The sequence below is a fragment of the Drosophila takahashii genome, chromosome 2R (genome assembly GCF_030179915.1).
Source record: "Drosophila takahashii strain IR98-3 E-12201 chromosome 2R, DtakHiC1v2, whole genome shotgun sequence".
In the NCBI taxonomy this organism is placed as follows: Eukaryota; Metazoa; Arthropoda; class Insecta; order Diptera; family Drosophilidae; genus Drosophila; species Drosophila takahashii.
The window spans coordinates 25,322,732-25,346,654 of record NC_091679.1 but is presented as its reverse complement, the minus strand read 5'-3'; the positions used below and the strand labels follow the sequence as shown (position 1 = coordinate 25,346,654).

At 39.7% G+C, this 23,923-nt stretch overlaps 1 protein-coding gene, 1 long non-coding RNA gene and 1 pseudogene across 2 annotated transcripts; 1 reads left to right on the top strand and 2 right to left on the bottom strand.

The window, feature by feature from the left end:
- Positions 1-336: 336 nt before the first annotated feature.
- Positions 337-23,671, bottom strand: atos (atos homolog atossa). Its single transcript, XM_044392893.2, has 8 exons — positions 22,903-23,671; positions 12,174-12,214; positions 6,056-7,232; positions 5,384-5,520; positions 4,015-5,317; positions 3,099-3,956; positions 2,432-2,733; positions 337-1,996 (listed from the first exon to the last, which is right to left on the bottom strand). The coding sequence occupies exons 3-8, from the start codon at positions 7,124-7,126 to the stop codon at positions 1,801-1,803; spliced, it is 3,867 nt and encodes a 1,288-aa protein (XP_044248828.2). The 5' UTR covers positions 7,127-7,232; positions 12,174-12,214; positions 22,903-23,671; the 3' UTR covers positions 337-1,800.
- Positions 8,835-9,316, bottom strand: LOC108055542 (uncharacterized; annotated as a pseudogene).
- On the top strand, positions 10,828-14,191 carry LOC138912291 (uncharacterized). Its single transcript, XR_011417817.1, has 3 exons — positions 10,828-11,056; positions 13,487-13,523; positions 13,609-14,191. It is a non-coding gene; the product is annotated as an uncharacterized lncRNA (long non-coding RNA).
- Positions 23,672-23,923: the final 252 nt, after the last annotated feature.

Sequence of the window (23,923 nt, the reverse complement as noted above, 5' to 3'; positions counted from 1 at the left end):
TTTTGTTTTTTGTTTAATCTAATTTTGCAGAGCCAAAATAAAATCATGTAGACTTATGCAGCTAGTTCTTCCAGGCCTTTAGAATTCTTCTAGCCTTCCAACAATTGATAAAGCGCACTTTTTATTAAGACATATTCGGGGGTGTCACAGAAATTATTTCCAACCGAAATCCGTTAAAGTTCTTACGTGCATCAATGCAAAATCCAACCGTCTTCGGTTGGAAGAGATTTCTGTGACACCCCTGATTAAAACAATTTCAAAAAATATATTTTTTTAGAAATTAAATTTTAAAATTCCGTATTCAAACCTCCCCCATCCCACAATAAAAAACACACGTTCCCTTTATTGAATCATTGTATTGTATATTGGTGTTATTGTTACACATATAATTGCTATTGACAGCGCACATTAAGCTCTCTACTTAAAACAAATTGAACAAAGTAAATTGTATGATTCCCGATCGATGGGTTTAATATGCCCATCGACTTTGCTTTATTGTTTCGCTTGGTATTTTTTTTCGAGTTTTCCTCATTTTTTTCATTTCTAAATTTAATGTTTTACTTGTTTTCATACCACCTAGATTGAAAATTTGTTAATAGCTGTGTAGTACGTTGTTATACAATAGTTATAGTCAGGTATCAATTGAAAAATAAGAATTTGGTTAGAATTCAACACATCTAGATCCGTATAGTAGTCGTATTATAGAAGTACTCATGTGCTTGAAGTTGCCGAGGGGCCCATTTCTATAACCCCTCGATTGCATGGCGTGCAAATAAACTCCAAGCACCTATTGCATATGGAAAACAAAACAGAAAAACTTATCTGTGGTTTGTCAACAGAAAAAAAGGGCAACGACAATTGTATTTAACTAAAAACTCTATTAGAAATACCCCCCACTTGCAGCTCATATCGTATCACAGGCACGCTTAATAGACACTCTTAGAAACGGAAATACCAAATTAAAATCGAAACCAGAAGGTAAATTCATTTCAAACTTGCACTCAACGAAAGGCTTTGTTTCCTTGTTATAATTTATGTGGTTAAAAACACACTACACACTAACAACAACGATCGATATGAGCGCACTTCAACCTTGCTCCTCCGCCCAAAAACCCACTGCAAATCGCTAATTCCTCCACAAATTGCCTTTTAAATTGCTGACGCTACACGACGATTATACATATGGTACATAAATATATATTTCAATATATATATTGTATGTGATATCTGCATACGCGTATGCGTGTCCTATATACGTAGTTTTCTCCCTTGCATAGTTTTGTTTTTAGTATTGCTAATTGCTCCGCTCGCTCTTCTTCTTCTTCTTCCTAGTGTGGACCCCCAAAGATACAGATACAGATAGAGATACAATTGCAGTTACGGTTACGGATACAGATAGTTATGCCTGGCTGACCGATTCGTTTGCTTTCATATTCAACATTTTTTACTTTCGCAATGTTTTCACACACATTTTCCAGTAATTCAAATTCAAACTAAACAAATAGAACCTCCTGCGAGGTGGAATACCAAAGAATAAATTTTAAAGAAACTAAACTTAGGGATAAATTAAACGATAACTAGTAAAGCAGTTGGTTGGTTGTCACACAAACACACACACAGGAGTTTGTTTCGCCTCCTGCCCTCCGTTCTCGTCCTCGTCTCCTCTTGCTCCGTCGCCTACAACTGGTATCTGGGCCACTGCCAGAGATCCCTCGTCTCCCGCCGCTGCCACTTTTCCTGGAGCTGCTTGCACAGGCGGCGCAGCAGCTCAAAGGTGCCGCCCAGGGCTCGCAGTAGCTACTAAATCCGGCCGGCGCTCTCCTGTCGCGCACTGTAGCGCGGCTCGGCGGGCATCATGGTGTCCGTGACCAGCTCGTTGGGTGCCTCCAAGACGCCCTTTGCGTGGGCAGCCGCCGTATCGCAGTCGGTGCGGCGTGAGATCAGCAGTCGGATGTCCGTATGCAGGCACAATCGTCCGGAACGAGATGTCTGGAACCTAGTGATGGAAAAACGTTGTTAGTTTAGAATAGCTTGAGGAAGTACATTTAAATAGATTTTACACGCTGCCGATGCATCGTTTACAACCACTTGGAAAAGTATGTAAAAGACTTGTAGAAAAGTTGCAGAATCATCGATTTTACAGGCTACAGCTGCATCGTTTACAACCACTTCAAAAAGTATGTAAAAAACGTGTAGTAAACTTTGCAGCTTCATGGATTTTACATACGGCTGCTGCATCGTTTATAACCACTTCAAAAATTATGTAAAATGTAGGTAGTAAACGGATCAGCTTGATGTATTTTACATGCGGCCGCTGCATCGTTTTCAAACACTTCAAAAATTATGTAAAATCCAGTTTGCTACAGCTTCATCGATTTTTCAGGCTGCCGCTGCATCGTTTACAGCCACTTAAAAAACCCCTTTTACATACCTCAGATGAATGGAGTAGCGCAGTCGCTTCATTTGCTCGGCGCTGATAAAGTGCCCCAGTTTGCTGGTCGTACTAGTGACTGTTGGGCTCCGTGGCATCTTTGGTCCAGCATCCTGCTCCTGGTTGAGCTCCTCGGCCAGAATGCGCTGCCGGATGAAGGTGCGGTGCAGCGGTGGCATGTCCCGCATATCGTAGGGTATCACAAACATCCGCACCACCGTGCCCGCCGGATTCAGCAGTGTGGCCTGCACCGTGCCCGTCCTCGGAACCGAGTAGCCCTTGCGCGGCAGACGAATTTCGCACTGAAAAAAGACATTTTCCATATTCCTTAATTCCATTTTTTCTGCAAAACCTAACTAAACTGAAGGATAAACAAGGTGTTAGGTATTTTCTTTGACGACTGGGACTGGATTTTGAGTGATAAAATCAAACTTTTGTAGTGATTAAAAGTAATTTTTGGTGATTAAATGTAATTTAATCAAATGAAAGCAATATATATGAGTATTTTGACGACTGGGACGGGATTTTGAGTGATAAAATCAAACTTTTGAAGTCATTCAATGTAATTTTTAGTGATTAAATGTAATTTAATCAAATGAAAACAATATACATGAGTATTTTGTGCCCCGTAGTCTCCTCAAGTTTCACTTTAATAATGCAAACTCACCAAATACGGCGTGCTTAGCGTCTCGCCATGCAGTTCGTAGAAGTAGGAAACAGCCGGGATGGTCAGCTGGGTGGGACAAAAGCCTCCAGAGGCTCCCAATTGCAGCTTGAAGCCCATCACCTCGATCTTGGGCATGAGCCTCCTTTGCAACAGTGATTCCTCCAGATTTCCCAGCAGAGGACGTCCTGCGAAATGAGCCGCCAACCTGGCGCGACACTTCAACGGCGATCCACCCGCTGGACTACAAAGACCCGACTCCAGATCCTCATCCGACAGCTGCTCATCGGATCCCAATGAACTACGATCGCTGCGATCGCTCAAATGACGCGAACGCCGCTTGTGGGCGGCCAGAGCCTGTTTGGCGAATCTGGGCGAAACGGACAGAGAAGCTGCATGTGGCAAAGTGGGAGCAGAGAAGGATTTCTGCACGGGTGGCGTGGCGCTGGCATCCGGAGCCAGCAACTGCGAATGGGCGTGACTCAAAGCAGCGGGATCGAAGCTGAAGGCGGGACAGCCAATGGCAATGGGGGCCGAGCTGCAGAAGATCGTGGTCAGGTTCACTTTAGGCAGGGCCTTGCGCATTTGCGGCGAAACAATGGGTGGCGGCGTCTCGCTCTCCAGCAAACCGGAACCACAATTCAATCGAAGCTGACTCGGTTTCGGTGAGCACTTGCTGCCCTGCTGTTGCTGCTGCAGCGGCACCATTGCATCCGGTTGAAGCTTTGCCGGCACTTGGCTCAGCGGCGTCTTGAACTGCACCACAATGTGCTCGGCCACGCCGGGCGGCGGCGTCTTGCAGCGCTCTGCGGGATTCAGGGAGCAGCGTTCAATATTCGGAGTCAGCTCGGTGGAGGAAATCTATGAAAACAACTCTATTAGTTTAACATATTACAAGAGGAATGTGTCAAAAGCTCACCTGCTTCTCCGCCTCTCTTGCAAAACCATTGCTCTTGTGCTCTCCATTGGTGGCTGCCTTTCCATTGGCAAAGTTGTGCTGCGTCTTCTGGCGCTTGCACACCTGACAGCCACTGCTGGCGGGCGTCACCTTCACCAGATTGTTGTTCTGCCCTCCATTGAGATCTGAGCCCCCTAGATGAGGCTTTCGATTGCGGTTCTTTGGCGTGCGCTGGATGGCCTGGAGTAGAAGCTCCGCCTTGTTGCGCGGTGTGCCCACGATGAGATCGCCGCTACTGAGGCTGCAATGGGAGGTCTCCTCCATTTCGGAGGCTGTTGTATCGCTGTCATCCCCCTCCTCCACCTCTCCAGCTCCATTTTCTGCCCTCCCTCCTCCTTTTCCCGTGCAGCTGAGACAGAGTAGAGTCTTCTCACTGCCGCATTGCTGGCAGCTGCTCAGCGAAGTCTGCGTGCCCGTCGAGATCATGGCTATGCGCCTTGGTTGCTGCAGCGTCAAGGACAGGGATTGGCTATCTGATGGCGAGTGGGACTGCGACTGCGTCTGCGAGTCCTCGCCCTCCTCCATGGGCTCCTCGGTTTGCTGGGGATTACTTTCCCGTTCCGGTGTCGATTTTCTCTCCCTTTTCTTGTCCCTTCGCTGCATTCGCTTGCGATACTTCTGCAGCTGCCTCTCCCGGTGGCTCAAACTCGAATCCCCATCGAGTTCGTCCATTCCTGGCTTTCCATTATCACAGTTGGAGCCGCTGGCCATTGTCGTTGGGGTGAGCGCACTTATCCTGGCTCCCAAACCAGTCGGCGTGGCGGCATGCAGACCACCGCCTCCAGTTGGCGTACTGGCCGGGTCTCCTCCTACTCCTCCGCAGGATCTGCGGCCACGCGGAGCTGGACTAGGCGGCAGTGGCTCCACATGCGGCAGGCCACCATTTATCCTGGGCAAACTGCGCACGCTCACCGAGATGCTGTAGCTCTCCGAAACATTGACGTTGGGAAAATTGTGCACATTGGCCTTGGCACTGAAGCCATCCTCCTGGTGGAGCCCACTATTCCCGCTGCTGGTCGTATGCTGCTTGATCCTGTAGAAGATGTTGAGACGAGGTCTCTTTTGGCCACCACCGTTCGGTGTATAGGAGGTGGCCAAATCTCCTGCATTGTTGCCGCAGCCGGAGAAGATTACGCGGCCACTGTCGTACACCGAAGGATCGCATTTGCGGAGGAGATCACACCAGGCCACGATCTGCGAGAAGTACAGCTGACTCCTAATGGCGCTGCAAAGCGACGGCAACGTCATTGTGGGTGGCGGAACTCTGTAAGGGAGGGGAAATTATATTAGTTTTGAGTTTGTTGTTCATTTTCACTCAGTCAAGACTTACTTCTCCTTGCCGCTGATGATCCACTGCTCCAGCAAGAGCTTATGGCTCACGGGACCCAGGTAAACCTCGATGCAAACGGGTTCGCGTCTAGCCAGGATGGCCTCCATTTTCATGCAGTACGCCCGCCAACGATTGCACTGGAAAAAAGAGATTTTAAGCGGTAAATATCGTGTGTTAACATATAAACTTAGTAATGGTTAAAAAATGGTTAGACTGAAACAAATCAATAATAATTAAGACTTAATCTGGTTCTAAGATAGCTTTAATTAAGTAATAACAAATTCATTTTGATCTTGAATTTATTTAACGGTTAAACTAACTAACTCTTGGTTAACCAATTTAGGTTTCGTTTACTTATACTTCTGTCTTTAAAAGTCTTTCAGCGACCGTTAAAATCTATAGTAAATTTACTTAAGAACTATGGTAACATATATTTGTTTTCTTTAGTTTGTTCTGATTTGACGGTTAAACTAACTAACTCTTGGTTAAAAAGTTTGATTTTTTCAAACTTATAATTTGGCCTTAAAAAGTATTTCACTGATTATTAAATCTCTAGTAAATTTACTTAATTGTTGTACTTTTTTGTCGGTTAAATTAACTAACTCCTGGTTAAAAAATGTAGGTTTCGTTAGGTTTCTAATCATTACAATCTCTAATAAATTTCCAACTTACGGTCATATTCACGTAGGACATATCACAGATGTGCTCCTCAGCCTCCGACGGCATCTCGCCCTTGGCCAGACCCATCTTCCTGAGGAACTGATCACAGTGCGGCCCGTGTTTGGGCCGCGATGCGGAGCTACTTGCTCCGCTGCTGGCAGTGGCAGTTGCCGTTGTTGTTGGTGTGTTGCTAATGCTCGCTGCTGCAGCTGCTGCTGCTGCTCCTAATCCCAATCCTCGGCCACCAGAGCCACCACCACCCGATCCTGACCATAGAAAGGCCAGATTCAGGGGTCTTGGCTCAACAGGTGGCGGTGCCAGTGCAGGTCCACCTCTTAGACATGTGGTGGCCAGCGATTGCAGCGAGTGGAGGATGTTATCCGACGAATTGGAGCCCGGTGAACTGGCGGCACTGGAGTTGTTGGTTCCACCACCACCCAAGCCACCGGAACTGCTAACCAGACCACCCATTCCTCCAGCACGATTGAGCATGACCCGTCGTACAATCTCGTAGTCGCCGCCGTGATCCTTGTTGAGATCATTGATGGCCAGGGAAACCAACTCCGGTTCGGCGCTCATCGTCTGGGCAGCCGGGGAAATCTGACGCAGCTGGCAGAGCTTCTGCGTCCAGCGCTGGTGGGTTAGGGAACTACTGCTGGGCGACCCGGTCGATCCACTTCCATTGCCAGCAGCTCTATTCTCCGATCCTCCCATGGAACCATAGGGATTCGTTGTGATGTTGATGGCTGCCCGAGAAGTGGAGGGGCGTGGCGAGAGGCGTCCCGCCGCTGCTGCTCCGGATCCCACCTGTTGCTGTTGCTGCTGCTGCTGCTGATACTCATCGTCTGCAATTGGTCTGCCCTCGAGGATTAGCGAGGCCAGGCCCAGCACAACGGAGCTATAGTTGTTCTGAGCCCCCACTCCCACTCCTCCTGCTCCTGTGGACATTCCTCCTCCAGAGATCCCCAAACCGGACAGCATCCCTCCTCCGCCCGCCGCCGTTGCCGAGCCCAAGGAGGCAGATGCTCCATTCTGGCCCAATCCCGCTGGCGGCGGCGAGTTGGTGACGCTGGTGGGTATCATGGTCGGTCGGTTGGTTGCCTGTCCGTTGGATCTGAAGCTGTTTCCGGTTCCGATTCCTCCGATTCCTCTAGCTATTGCTGCTGCTGCTTCTTGCACCAGAAGTACACTGCAAAATGAGAAGAGGGGATAGTTTTAAAGATTTATTTTAAAAATATTATAAAATGGAAAATAGATATTTTTTTATTCTAAGTTGAATACCTAATAGGTATTACCTATATATTATTTTCTCAAGATTTTAGTATTTTTCCTTCCTGAAAAATTCCATACATTTTACCTATTTAAAACCTACTTTTAAATTAAATCAAAGTACCATTCAGAAAAGTAGATATTTAGGTATTTTGATATTTTTTAGATGTTTCGATATTTTTATTCTATGTTTTCTCAAGATATTAGTATTTTCCCTTATTGGAAATTTCAAAATAATTTACCCATTTTAAATTAAATTTTTTTTGTCCAATTAACAAATACATAAAATTAACCAAGTTTGGTAAAAATAATTATTGTTGGAATAGTAACTTTATAAAAAAAAAGTGAGAAGTATTAAAGATTTGGAGGAAATAATATGCAGTAATTAAATTTAAAGTTCGGGTTAAAAAAAGCAAATGTTACATAACTTATTCTGGCCAGTAAAAGTAGTTTGACTTCTAAAAACTGTGACTTACTTAAGTTTAACTTATAGAAGCTTAAAATTATCCCAAACTAGGCTGGCAGACTTCTGTTATGTATCCTTGACTCCATTACGAAATCCGCAAGGCTGCTCTATAAATAAGCCTAGCAACAGATGCAGCTGCCCAGCCACCGCCACCCACTGCAATTGCCGAAGGTCGAATGACGAAAGGAGCACCCTCAACTTGAATCGAATCCCCAAGGTCCGTCCATCCACTATATACTTAGATTTTATGTACAGCTGACATGGTTTACTTTAGTTTATCCTTCCGATGCGGAAGCAACAAAAGGCCAGTACAATTCTCTTGGTCAATTGTTTAACTGCGACACACTGACACGGCCCCATTTTGGCCTGAAATAATCATGTGCAGTGCACATACATACTAATGGGCAAGAAAAAAAAGAGCAGAGTTGGAAACCAGGTCGTTACTTAACCGGAGACCCAGTTAGGAGCAACATGTCAGCCGTTTGGAAATGTACAATGCATCAAACACCCCCTTTCCCAACCCCTCAGAAAAAAAACGCACTGGTTGAGAGATCTGCAACAACATGTTGCTAGCGTTGTGACGTCATTGAGCCAAGCTTTGCAAAAGCATGGCATTGGTATTGGTGGGTATCTGTGTGAAACTTTGAAGGTCGTTCTGTGGCACCTTCTATGGGAATGCTCTACAAATATTTATAATTTCTAATAAAAATAATAAATTTCAAAAAAGATTAAATTCAGATAATATTAACACATGTTGTCTGTTAAACTTGGTATTTCTAAAATGTTTTTAACAATTTGAGTTTACTTAATAACATCGTTATATTAATTGATACCTCTAAAAAAAGATGCAAAATAAAGTTTATAAACTTATCAGTAATAATAATTGTAGAATAATTAAATTCTTATTTGTTTTATATTTTGTTTTATTATAATTAGTAAATTACGTATGATTATTATTGCATTTATAGACAAACCTAGGGAAGTGTAAAAAAGCCGTTTCGTACACAAAATCATCTTGCGTTTCGCAATTCTATTTCTGCGCTTGTTTTTATTTTTCCTTTTTTTTTCGTTTGCTAAAACTTTGCTTGGCAACAGCGAAATCGCGATTTGCGAATCGAAAAGCAAAGCCAAATTAAGAGGCAAACATGCAAGTAGTGCACATGTATGCAGCCAGTCGCTTGCAACATGTTGCCAACGTCTCGGTCGAGAGAGCGAGAGCGCGCGCTCTCTTGGGTAAACATGTTTGTCTTTACTTTTGCTTTTGTTTTTGCGTTTCTTCTTGACCTGCATACACAATATATAAGTAGCGCGCGAGACAGACACAGATGCATAAGGCGAATTAAAGAGAGCGAGAGAGCGAGCGAGCTTTGTCCTCTCCCAATGTTTGTGTTAGAAAACATCTGATTTTTGTATTGCTTTGCAATGTTTGCTGTACGTGTGTGTGTTGAGTTTTGTTTATGGCACATTCGCGTTTATATACATAAAATACTCTTGGCCCACAATAGACAACACATACAAACGAGAAAACCCGTATGGAAATGGGGACAAGCGAACGGAACGCCAGAGTTTAATAATATTTCGATTACATTATGGCAAATTTTTTTTATTTCCTCCCTTTCAGCTGTCCATTATCATTTGGCTCTCATCGCAGGCGGAAAACGGCGGAAAATTCGCTATCCATCCGAAAAATGAAAATTTACTCGATGACGCAGTTGGACGAAGCGGGCTACGACTTTCAAGGAAATGTCAGAATATGAAAAACGTGAAAATCGCATGGGACACATTGGGAAATATGTAATTTGACATGTATTTTTTTCTTAAAATATATTTGACTGAGTCAAAAGACGTCATTGCATTTTTTTTGGACAATTTTATTTACGTAAACACTTGGAAGTACTAAAAAAAGTAGTCATATTCCCCAAAACGATTTTGAATATTTATAATAAAGTTTAAATTTAAAATTTTTACAAATTATACATTTTACACTTAAAAAAAATTAAAACTGCTGTATTAATATTCAAAAGGTTTTTAAAATATTTACTAAATCCATATTAACTAAATTCAATTGAAATAATTTATACAATAAAAACAAAATATTTATGTAATTTAGGAATGACAAGCATGAAAAAAAAACCAAATAATTGCTGTACTCTACGATTTTCTATAGACAGTAGCCTTGTAAATAATTACTTGCACTAGGAAATCTTTAATTCTCGCTAAAATAATTGCTTTTTAAGGTAAAAACAGATGCAAAAGTAATTGGCAGCGAATTAAAGAAACAAGCAATTAAGTTGATCAAAAAAAGTTTGTCATATGGTTTTTTTTCACCTTTTCCCTCCTCGATTGGCACACTCTGTTGTTGATTATTTTCTGCACTTCTTGGCAAAGCGATCGAGAGCAGGTTGAAAAGGGGCTGGTGAAGGGGTGGCCCAAGAGGGTGGGCAGGGGGCGCATTGTTGGACTAATTTCATTTAGCTCGGCCACCGTCCTTGGCATGCTTTTTGATTTTGCAACGCGCGCTGCATTTGTGTTCGTAGATTGTCTTGCTTGAATTATTTATTTATTGCACATTTTCGTTTCATTTGATTTTTTCTCATTTATTATTACGTGTTTTTCTCTTTTTTTGACGCACATTACAAAATTTGATTACCAAGCGGAAAATGCAGGCGCGGCGAATTGCAAAAGGAAAACGAATGGTGGAACGGGAAATAAAATCGAAAATGAAGTTTTTATACGCTTTTCTCAGAAATGTTTTCTGGTTAAAACTACAAAAAAGATAAACATTCAAAAGTTAAACAACGATTTTTGAGTTTTTCTTTAATTTCTTTGTTATTACATATTTTGTAGATCACAAAAAAATTCAATTTTAAAGTATGTTGTAAACATTTCTAAGAATAACCCTATTTTAAATGATTCCTAAGTTTCATAGTAATACGTTTTCAAGAAAAAGATACAAATCTTAAAAACAGTCAATATAGTGCCCTCTCTGTGAGGGTATAAAAACCGAATACCGAATACAAATTTCTAAGGCGCGCCAAGTGGAGTGAAAGGCAGGTAACGAAAACCACCACCAGGGGCGCTGCAGAAAAAAAACACAATAAATAACCAGTTCAAAGCAGATAAAAAAAAGAAAAACGACCGCGAGTGGAAAATTGTTATGTTGCTACTTTTCAAAAAAACAAGTTCCGTTCGCCTTTCGCTTGTTTCGGGGTTTCCTTTTCTGCGTCCCCCTTTTTCGGCATTATGAAATCAAAAATGAAAAAAAAAACAGTTAACACGTGAGTGCAACGAAAGCCACAAACAAAGAAAACGTATTTTATTTGCCTTTAACATCATCTTATAAGATTGTGTTTCACTTTAGTCATCTCGGCGAATGCGTCAGCGTAAAGTTTAATTATACTTATTCTCGTTAGCTGCAGAAGTTCGTTAAGTGGAGGATGTGTCATCTAAAACGGAAGTCGAGTTGTACCGAGGTTGTTGAGATCGAGTGGAAATGTCTGTCAGAAAATGTTATATCTTATCCTATCTATACCATTCTTAAAATACCTTAGGATACATTTTTTATTCGTTATATCTAACAATTACGAATAACCAAATAGGATATAATTTGATTTTAATAAAATTATAAATTGTGACTTAAAGCTGTTTACTTAGGTTTCCTGATATAATACAACCATTAAAAAAAAGCACAATAACTATTTAAATACAATTTTTATAAAGAGCCAACATAATAATCATGCATTCGATTCGATTTTCTGAGAATCATCTTATTAAATTTTCATTTCCCAGGAAGACAGCAAGACAATCGCTTTTCCAAACACTGATTGACCTCGCTGCCGACCTTACTAAAAGCCCATTCTGTGCTTGTGTACGTGTTTCAATACTCATGTGGTGGTGACCCTCCCAATCATAAACCTTCACAGCTGAGCGAGCTTTGGTTTTTTTTTTGTGTTTTCTAGGGGGCCGCACCTTCATCGCATTACATGTAGCCACCCCTTTTATCACCCATCCTCTCTATTTATCTCTGTTTCTCTCCTACGGAACAAAGAAGATGTTGTAGGGTGACTTAAGTTATCAGCGTGGTCATCGGATAGGGAATTGCTTGAAACGGTATATAAAATTCTGAATAACGGAGCCTTTTAAAATCTTCTTCTTAAATATTTATAAACATGTTACCCTTTTAAACTTAATGGTAATAAAGTCAGAAAAAAAATTTGTAGCACCTAACACAATTGACCAAATTGATGTTTTAAAAGATCCGAAAATAAGTTAAGTAAATACCATATGCTTTAAATTACAATTGACCATACATTTCTCACACACGAATCATCACTGTATTCGATATCAAATCCAAAAGCAGTCAAGGTTTTCCTTATTAAATCCCCCTTTACTTACCTTTCAAAACTTTGTTAAAATTCCATTATTTTTTGATTTTGCTGCAATAGAAAAATAAAAGCCAGTTATTAGAAAAGGAAATTCTTGGATAAGCATTCAAAAATAAATTAATTGCACATTAATTTTTGTTTTTTGTTTTACAGAGAGTGAGGCACCCTGATTCTCTTACACAACAAATAAAGTTGAGGTCTTTTCGCCCCTCTCACCCCCTTCCCTTCTTTTTCTTTGTCTCTCTCACCCACATTCCCCTGCTGATGTTCACATGTGCGCAGTAAATAAAAATAAAAACGGAGGCAAAATCAAAGCGAGCAAAAACAAAAAGGCAAAGCAAAAATGTAAACAAACGCAGTCCAGTTATGGTGCTCTTCTTCCCCACGTGTGTGTGAGTGGGTGAGCAAGTGTGTGTAATGTGAGAGCACGTGAGCACATCTCGCTCGCACTTGTGGGGAGTTGGGGCCAGCAACTGGAGTGGGCGACAGAGAGAGCGAACGAGAGGGAGCCAGAACAGGACGAGCACGTTTTTATTTTTAGCCAAAATATTTCTTGCAAATTGAGAGCAAAAAATAAAAAGAACACACGCACTTATGCTCGCGAGAAGCAAATGACCGCAAGACGTACGTGTTAATGCCTTCCTTTAACCCCCATCCTCTTCCGTCTCTTTCGCTCCTCACCGTTTTTTCACTTGATACTTTTCCAACTCCAATTCTTTATTCCGCCTCTCTTTCTGCCGCCCCCCACACCCATTACTCCCTCTCCTTCTTTCATTTACATTTCCAACTGCGCACGTATAAAATTACTATGACAAATGCATGCAAGTGTGTGTGTGGGTCCGAGTTCGTTACATTTCATTTATATATTTTTTGCGCTATCTGAATTGATATAAATTGGTCGAGTGTACGTGTAAAAACCCCCTCAAAACTTTAACCAAAGTTCAATTTTTCAAGAAGAACAGCTGTTGCTATTTATTTTGCTTTTACTTTGGCCTAGCTATTTTCGTTTTTGTTTTGCTTATCTGCCAAAAATAAAAAAACAAAGAAAAAATACTTTCACTTATATAAAAAGCAGGTTCAGAGATAGTGAAAGTTGGCTATTTAATTGTTCTTTCTAAATTCTTAAAATTGCACTTAATATGACCTTAACATTTAATAAAATTGAGTTGCGTACTCGCTATAAAGAATCTATTCTATAAAGAACATTAAATAAATAATTTTGTCCAATTTTTTATTTTCCTAATAAAAAGAACATCATACATTTTATACACAATGTAGATATCTCTTTGTCTCGTAATCCCCCCAACCCCATTTTTCTTATAGATTGGATCTAACAACCCGGACACGTGGGAGGCTTCAAGTATTGCGCATTTTATTCTTACAGATCTTACAGTTTTTTATTACATGACTTCTGCCTATTGTCTTTTCCATTTATTTCCTCACAGCTGATGGAGTCAAACAGGTTACAAAAGAGACACGAATAAAGAAGTTCAAAAGCGGACCTGTGATACATGATAAATGCCCCATGCAAAGCAGCAACAAAAGTGTTGACACACAGCAAATGCAACGCCACAATTAGAAAATGTGTGTCAATTATATTAAAAAAAAAAAAAAACTCGAGTAGTTTTTCCTGACTTCACAACACACAAAAACAACATTTCAGGGAGTGGAAAGATAGAGATAGCGCTAGCTAGGTGACGGAGAGGGGCGGAGAAGGGGCCAGAGAGCATGATTTGAATTGCCTTTTCAGTAAATTATGTGTGTAGCTGTGTGTGTGTGTCAAATAACATCGAAGGGGGCGTCGCATAGTCTCCCAAAGTGCTTCACCTACACAAGTGACCAACTACAGTCCACCATCCATAAGTTCAACTTTACATAACTTCAGAAAAAATCGATGGCAAAAAGGTTTTAAAGTCTAACTTTAAAGGATTGGTTTTAAACAAGGTTTTAATACTCTTTCTCAGTTAAAAACAGCTAGTAATAAAGAATAAAATGTTATTCCATATCCTTTTAGGTTATTTCTCCTTAATTCAAGTTTAACTTTTACGAAAAATCCAATTGAAATTCATAAAATATTTTTACTACTTTTATTTAACTGTATTTAATAGTTTTTTATTATTTATTTAGAGGTTTTTCGAAGTTACACCTGTAAGTTTGCTTTTAGGAAGGCTCAACTGTCTGTGTGAGCGATCTTCAATTATTGGCAACTGTCTGTGTGGGTGGTTGGAGGCGATGGGGTGGGGGTGTGGGTGGGGGTTGTAGAGCTTCGCCAATTGCGCTGTATTAGTGTTAGTGGATGTGCTCGGGGGCATTACGTCACCAACACATGCGCAGCTAACCAGCTGAGTGGCCACCAACACACTCACACACACACTTGGCACTTAAAGCCATACAATTATTTTGGTTTTTGTGCACCAACCTTTTTTTTTGTAATCGCTGTAAAAACTTTTCGAAAACTTCCTAATTTCGCTGTACTTTTCGATCAGGCTAATTCATAAATTGAAACACAATCAACTGATTTTCATATGTTCATATTTTAGGTATTAACGGCGGCGGATTTTTGTCGCCTTTGATTTTGTTGGATTAATTGGCTTCTAGTCCTGAGGCTGAGAAAATGGCAGTGGCCACATTTTTTTGGGCTTTCGCTTAGCTGCATTTGAATTCGCAACGCTTTTGAACAGCGCGATGTGGGTATATATTTATTTTTTAATGGGGCTTATACAGTCCGCAGTTTCGCAGGTAAACGCGTTTAATATTAGCCAAACAAACTTGTTTGCTTAGATTTTTTGGCCTTTGCTTTTTTCGTATTTCTTTTGGAGAGTCTCTGCACTTCACACACACGCGGCGCAAACACTGGGAAAAAATAGATGTTCCTTTTTTCTCTTGTATTTTATTGGGTTTTATGGATTGTGACGCGTGTGCTCGCTTCAACGTCTCGAAATAAAATGAATGGAAAAAATGAGCGGAGGAGCCAAGCGCTGCGAACCGTTCGCTGCTGCTGACGGCAACTTTCTAAAACAGCTGAGCAGCCAGCCAGCAGTAGCGCTTTGTTTATGTATATACTATATACGCGCGTGTATATACTACATAGGTATCGGTTGGTGTGTATGTATGTATATGCCCCTCGCGGTGGCGGGGAAAACTACGTCGTACATTTGGCTAGTTTTTGTGGGTTTATTTGTTAGGCAACATGTTGCTGGGCTAGCTCAGTGGCAACATGTTGCTGTTGCGCAGGCCAAAAATGTACACAAAAATCATATGGAGCTCACCAATACCAAGGCGAAGTATCGAAAAAAATAAATAAACCCATATGATAAGCCAAGTAAATAGGTAGCTCCCAAAACGACAACTATAAATTACAGTGAACCTTGGGTTATGAGAAGTACAGGATTAGGAACTTAAGTTGCCTTATAATAGAACCTCATTTATAGGATATTTCTGCACTGTTAACCATTTTATTTTACTGTTATGAAACCTTTTACCTTAATTTAGACTGCTTTTCCATTTTAGTGGGGCAAGAGCAAATGTTGTTGCGATAGCGATTCAATAACAAAAGCCACTCACAGATACAGAAAACACGGATACAGACACACACGCAGATTAAACAAAACAAAAAAAAAGAGGAAAAGAGATAGAGAACCCGTTTCCATATGTTCGAGATGCCATGTTGTCGAGTGTTGTTTTGCCTTATGTACAAAAATAGCTGTTGGTTCGTTTATATAGCGATATATACTTGGGTACTTGTTGGCAGATTTCTTGAAGAAGAGGAAGAGGTGGAGCACCAAAAAACAACAACAACGCATGCGCTTTTTGAATGTATACGAGCATGTGCGATTATATATCCGTATATAGCAAGCCCCAAAAATCGTCAGCGACCCAGACAACACCAACAACATTCAGAATTTATGTTTGCCTGCTCTCTCTCTCTTTCGCATTCTGATTCCGTCTCGTTTTCTGTCTTTCTCTCTCTTCCTGCTTATCTGTGTCTTTCATTTCCTCTGTTCTCCTACGATGCGAATCTTATCAGCAGAACCCACACACCCGTACATTCTGAATTGTGCTGCTCTTCTCAACTTGCTGATATGATTTGTACTTGATATTCTTTCACAAAGATTTGCCACAAATAAAGTCATTCTGCTTGGAAATTCATTAGGAACTGGAATAACTATGTTAAACCAATCTAAACACTGAACATACATAACAAATTCACTATATTAAAGGTATTTCATTTTTAAATCCTATAACATTTTATTAGAAATTAAAGAAATGAACCAAAATACACCATACATTTTTTATTAACTCCTGGATTCTGCTTAAAATAATATTATAGTAGTGATTATAGTAGTATATTTTATAATTAAATAATATTTTTAATAGCTTTTGAACATTATTTAGATAGCAATTATTCCAAAGAGTTTGTTTTAAAAAAAACTTTTAAACCAACCATCTCCGATTGCACTTTGTATTTGGTAAACGAGAAAAAGATATATTTTTGGCAGCCGAGTTGCATGTAAAGTTGGCTGCATTTCCAAAGTTTCTCTTAACCGTTACCTACTGTAGGTGCCGCAGACACAATCACAGGCGGCACACATCTATATCCACAGATACTTGTCAGGCGTCCGTCTGCAGAAAAAGCGAAGAAGTGAACTCGAGTAACCCAACTGGCTGGAACCGAAGGATACTCAAATACTCAGATACACGGCGACAACAAAGAAGCAGGCAGCCAGACAAAGAAATGGCCAGACCAATGCGAAAGCGAAGACCAGACCAAAGAAGTCTGGGGTCTGGGACGGACTTCATTCGCCATCCTGGCCAAACAGGAAAACAAGAAACTGCTGTTGACCCCCACACCAACCATCCAGACAAAGAATAAACTTAAGTAATGTTTACCAATCCCATCCATATAGTCCATCCCAATAGTACAGTTTAAGTATTATCACCAAATCTAAGGAAAAGTTGTTTCTATAATATAAACTATGATATTATAAAATTGGGAGTTTAAATGTTTAAAGTGTGGACGGTAGATGTCAACCGTCTTACGTCAAATTAATTACAATTGATTGTAGATTACGCTTTATAAGAAATGTATTCCCAAACAAGATCAAAATCATTTTTTCAAGTATTTTTCAAGTTTCATTCAGATCGATTGAAAGGTGTCGTCAGTAATTGATGGAGAAACCTCGTGGACCGATTAGCAGCTCCATCGATCAATCGATTCTCTGGTTTTTCTCTCATCTGTAAGCCAGACATTTCCCATTTTTTTTCCAACCCCAGATAACAAGTTTGAGACAAATATTTACTGTTTCCTTTCTCACTTCTCTTTATCTCTTTGAAGTACAAATAAAAGTAAGGGAACTTAGTTACAGGTAGATGATGTTCCCTTATTTCTTAGGGAAAGTCATGCTCAAAAATTCAAAATTTTCCACGCACAAAATGCCGCTAGAGGGCGGCTTTACATAAATGAAGATGAGATCACAAAAGCCCTTGGGGCTTAAATGGTTTTTTGGTGCTGTTTTTTGTTTCTTTTTTCTTCTCCGTGGCTTGGAAGCTTGAAAAGTTCCACTGATTGACGCCTGGCTTTCTTCGCTTAATTTTAATTAAGATGGAATTCGAGAAACGTGCAAGTGTGCGAATAAATATGTGTGGAATAGTTTGAGTTAATTGTTAATTTTTCCACTAATACTTTTGCCGAATTAAAATGTTTTTATAGCTCGGTTTTGTGGTCTCTCTCTTAAAAAAGGGCTAGCTCTGCCTCTCTCTCCCTCTCTTCCGCTTTTTATATGCGCAGTTGTTTTCAACACACAGATATAAACACACACACACTTAATTGCGTCGATCAGCTGTTTTGATAATAAAACGGTTAAAAACCTTATGAAAGCAAAGCAGCCCGCAAAAGAGGAACACAAAACTCAACTAACAATAAAACAGTATGCGCTATTTTGAACGGACCAAATCCACAAAGCGGTGATTATTTAAAAGTAATATAGAGAAATCTTTTATATCTTAAAACAGTTATTGGTAACAGTTTCTTTTTATTTATTCGAATTCTTTTTCATAATTTGATTTGACTTTACGAAAGTTGAATAAAGCGAGTGATCACTGTACTATACGGAGCGTGCACTGCAATTCTTTATACTTTGTTTCAATCTACAAGAAAAGTCCACATGTGTTTGTTTGTTTACCATAACTTATAAATTATAGAGCGTTTTGCCGCCCCAGCAATTGTGAAATCGCAAAGAACGCAGTTGAAAAGTTGCGAGTTTTTGAGACCCTTGGAAAAACCTTGGATTGATTGCGTGCAAATATAGACTCAAGGCAGACGAAACAATTACACAAGAACGGCTGAGGGCAGCTCATGTAACGCGTGTGCATTGTACAGTAAATACTGGCTAGAAATAAATTGATCTATTTCTTAAAAATGAATAATACAATTTTTACAAATACGCAATCCCTCTTTATTTTCAGTGATACAAATTTGGAAATGTAAGGGTTTTTATCTAACTCTACTTTCTCTTTAATAGGGTATTCAATTTAAAATGTCCTGAAACTAAAAGCAAAGACTTTCGACTTATCGAATACCCACTGTTCAACCCTTGGCACTGTCTTCTTTCCGATTATTTTAGTTCTTTGTGTCTGCCGTGTGTTTTCCGTCATGTTTTCCGGCACACAAACACAGCTGTTCTTGTAATTTGGCCCACACGTGACTGTGATTGACTCGTCAGGTGGGCCAGACGAAGACCCGAATAAAGGGAGGGAAGAAGAAAAACTGGCGAACGAGGTGCCACTGTAATGAGCTTTCCACGGAAAAGCAGGAAAGTTTAAGGTTGAGAGCGTAGACAGCTGTGACATCAAAGCCAAGTGTGGCGGCCATTTTGGGAGGTGATTGTGGGAGTGATTGGAAAAGGGGTGACGGAGGTTCGAACAATATATAGATGGCCGATGACCCAGCACTTTGATAATCTGAGTCAGATAGCAGGCAGACCTTTTGAATAATAAGCCCCGTGAATAATTGAAGGGTATCAATACAAGTTAGTTAAAGTTAATTGCCTTGTCGAGATAGGGATTTACCAGATAAAGTTCTATAGATACCTTAAAACTTTCAAATTATATTAATTTATTAATTTTAATATACCTGTATTCCATCTTTCATTTAAAAAAAAAATGTAATATTGGGTACAGTACATTTTAAAGGATTTAAAACACCACTTAAATAAAATTCTCGAACCCCTATTAATTTATCATTTATAGATGTAAAAGTTGTCTTTAAATAGTTAATAGTCTTTTATTCTAACAAACCCATCAGAACTGATTTATCGTAACTCTATTTTTTTAAGTCATGTAGAAATTAGCGTGCCATGACGCAATTAGGTATCTAAAGGGAATATAATATTTACAAAAATGGGAACCATACTCAAGAACTCTGCCACCAATCCCAAAATCATGTGATGACTACATGCTGTTTATTTTTGTAAATTCGGCAGAGCAAAAAAATCTAAACAAAGAGCTATTGTTGGCAACTTAGAGAATTCATATGGAAAATAATTTTTGTTTTCTTTTTTTTTATTTTGCTTTGATTGAAGCGATAAAGTGGCGAATTGAAAGAAATGCAAATTCCATGAAAGCCATTGCACGAATATCAATCAAAACAATGTTTCGTTGTTAGCCCCTCCGGACCTTCTGCCTCTCTTTTATCTATAGCAACCCTCATATCACAGAGGTTTTATTTTAAACACAAAGTAAGTCAAAAATTGGGAAGAGAGAGGTGCGATTCCCAGACGAGACATTGTATTGCCACCCCCTAAAAACTCTTGATTTGTACCTCCCTAACTCATCAGCTGTTGAAAATTTTGGTGGGTTCGTTGGCTTTTCATCTCTCTCTGTTTTTCTCAAGAGAGAGAGAGTGACGAACTGCCCCCCGAAAAATGTTGTTACTTTTTAATTTTTCTTGTTTTTTTGCTCACTGGCACACGTTGTTATTGTTGTTGTTGTCCCAAAGTCATTCAACCCGACAAACAAAATAACGTAAAATAAAACGCAAAAGAGGGGAAGGAGCAGTAGCAACAACAAAAACAACGGAACGGGAACGGAAAAAGTCAACGGCTGAAAAGTTGGGGTCACTGAGCGTTAGCCACTCACTCTCTCTCTATCACTCTTTCTCCCACTCTTACTGGCATCTCGCCCCCTCTTCACGATTCTCTTCATGCGAATTTTAAGAATACCTATAATGCGTAGTAAAGAGTCCGGCACAGAAATCACTCAGAAAGAAGCGTTTTAACATCCAAGAACGGGTTTTAGATGTCTTAAACAAAAGTTTTTTGATGAGTCTTTCTTTTATCCTTAAGATTTTTTATTTTTTTTGGAACCCTGTAGCTTATCAAAGTACAAATATTTAACTAATTTGGGGGATCTTTTTGTACAATTTAATTTGTATTATTAATTTGATTAACGATACTTAAATATTGTACAAATGTACATAATAAATTTAGTCGAAGTTCTGAGTACTGAAGGATCATACATTTTTAAATTTATATCTATCACTAAATAAGTAATTAATCTGTTTTATTTTCGGAAATTATAAGAATTTTTTCGAGATCTCTAGCAATACTTGATAAATTATCTTTATTATGGCTTTAAGAATAGATTTTTTGTAGTGTTTGAATGTTGAGAGTACATGACCGCCCCCAGAAAAATAACCAGGATATGTTCATTGAAACTCATTTAAAGAAGCGGGCACGATAACAAAGGAGCAGTAAAGTATACGAACTGTTCTTGCCGTTCTTTCTTTATCAGTACAAAAACTAATGTGATATACGACCCTGAATCGTAATGCAATAACCCCAGGGAACTGAGACAGACCTTATCAGGGGTCCCAGTTTCGTATTTCGGAACGGGTTATCTCAGTCCGCCGCATAACCACATACCGTAAATATATAAATAGGTACTATTTTGTGAAACATTGGAAGGAGTTACAAAACCGAAAGGCAAACAACGAATTTAGGTTTCGGTGACTTTGAGATAAGCCAGCGGTTTCTCTAGGTTTTTTTCTTATCGGAAAAAGAATTGGGTGGAGGTGGTGTATATGTACAATATAACACTTATGGCTTCCATTAACAGCATGGAAAACCATAAAAACGACCAGACACGCAGGAGGCTTTACTTTGTCCTTCCCTTGGGTGAGTGGGCTTATTTGTTTGTCATATTTAATTGGGGAAAAATAAAACCTTCGACTGAGTGGGGGAAATACAAGCTTAACTTGGAGTCATGTTCCAGAATAACAGGGTTTTCTTTACCAGATTGTTGTGAAATTAATAAGAATGTCGGTGATTCATTTATTATTAAACATCTAATCATTTTCACTCCTATTCATTTCAAAATGTTTAATTCTGAAATATGCGGGGGTCATTATGTAGTGATAAATATCACTATTGGGATCAATTTAAGAAATTAAAAAAAAAGTTTATTTGATCCAATATCATTATATATATATGATGATTGTAGTTGGCTACTACATGAAACATGCATGTACAGTGAAGCCTCTTCGCTCCTTTTTGTGTGTTGGCATAATGCCGACGTCTTGGACTTCTTGAAGTCTAAGCCGGCATGACCTCGAGTTTGCTAAAAACTTCTCTATAACGAAAAAAGGTCGTATCAAAAAAGCCAAACTTTGGATATATGTATATATACTATATACTATATCTTCTTAATAGATTAAAATGTATAATATCATTTAACTTTAGAATTATTCCCTTCTTCTCGCATTGCCTTTGATCTTTAAGTTAAATATGGCTGCCAACGAATGGGGAGAAAATGACGGGGCACCGACCACCGTTAGTCCGCTTACAGTGCAACATCTTTAACCCGTCTGCCAAGATTTTGCGGATGTAATGCGCACTTGGCAGCAAAATCCCAGCAGCTAATTGCTTATGTAAGCAGTCTGCATTTGGCTATCGCTTAAACAAATCAATGCAAATATTAAATCAATATGGATGAGGCGGAAAACTCAAACTGTCAACCGTTTTTAATATGATTTTCTTTGTTGTCTGTTTCTTCTGCGCAAAAAAGGAATAGGAAGCAAAACGAAACGAGACGATACGAATTCAAGGATACAGCAAAGTCGGCGCTAAAAACCGCTTCTTTGTCTGCTCTCTCTTTCTCTTTCTGTCTTACACACACATGAGCACAGCTGATTAAGAGAGAGCGGGGGAGCGGGGGAAAGTGGGAGGCGAAAGAGACAGCAAATAAATATTGAAGCAAAGGCAGTGGAACGTGAATTTGAATTGAAATCATTTACTTTGACCGTAAAGAGAATCAACAAAGAATGTGGACACCCAGATACACTCAGAAAAAATATTATGAAGGTCATGTTATCAGTTTAGCTTTGTAAGAAACATATCAAGTGGAATAGATAGAGCGATAAGATCGAAAAACAGTTGATAACAGTTTGCAGAATTAAATTATACAAAAATTAAATAAAAAATCAGATAGTATCCCTTATTTTTCCAGTGTACGCTTGGTATATAAGTTATTGCTTCGCCTGCTTTGTTTACCAAAGTCCCGCATTTCCAGTTCTAAGCTCCGCTTCAAACGCTGTCTTCTAGCGAAAGACTTCAAATAACTGATGAAATATTATAGTCCCCGCATAAAGTTCAAGGCAATTAAACGCAATTTGCCGTCTTTATTTTATTAAACAAAAGCGAAGAAGTGATATGACGAGAGTGCAATAAAAATGGCCGACTTACCTTCTTTCGCTGTGCAACAGAAGATCCGTTGAAAGGCACAATTTCCGCTCAGTGCAGCCTTGATTTATGGCCCTGCTAATTTGTTGCCTTAATTTAATTTTTCGACATTATTGCAGTGTTTATGCTTTTTTCGGGCTGCAAATATTATTGATTTCACTTGCTCACAACACACACGAACCCACACTTGCAAGCAAACAGCGCTCACACACACGCACTCAGCTGTGCTGCTTCTTCTTCTTTTCCTGGATTTTGCGTCTAAATCATTGATTTATTTTCGATTTTTGCAACGACTGCATTTCGTGGCACTTGATATACATATATATATTTTTATATAACCCACGGTTTGCCCCTTTTCATTGCCTTTTCGCACTCTTATTCGCCATTTATGAACTCTTCGTCGACGACTAAAACGGTTCTTTCTCGCTATTTTCGCCTGCACCCACGTACCGCTCTCCTCTCCTCACACCGCTCTTTATCCTTGATTGCTCTTTCTATTTAGCGGAATTGATCGTTCTCAACTTGGTCGCCATTGCAGCTCCATGGGCGAAAAAAACGGTGGAAATGCCAATACAGGTGCACGAGTGCCGATAAGCTGGAAAATCCGGAAAAGCCGCGCCTACACTTTCATTGCCAGCATCGCGTTGCCCTTTCGCTGTCGAGATTCGCATAATTTCCACTTTTGGTTCGCGCACAACAACCAGCTAAATTATTGTTTATTTTTCCCAACAAAAACAACTGCGAGGTGAGACTGTGAGACCAGACTAAACGAGACCAGCTGTGCGAGGTGAACCTCGCTGGGATTTTTAGTATTTATATACCGAAAAGTAATTTATTCAGTATATACAACTGTAACGGAAAGTATTTAAAGCTTAATACGTTAAATGATATGACCATACATTTATTTTCCAATTAGAAAAAATATGTTAAAATTGTCTTTAATATTTTTGGAATAATAATAAGATAACTGCTTATAAATCAAAACTAACTGCATACGAAAATTTTAATGGTTTTATTGGCAAAA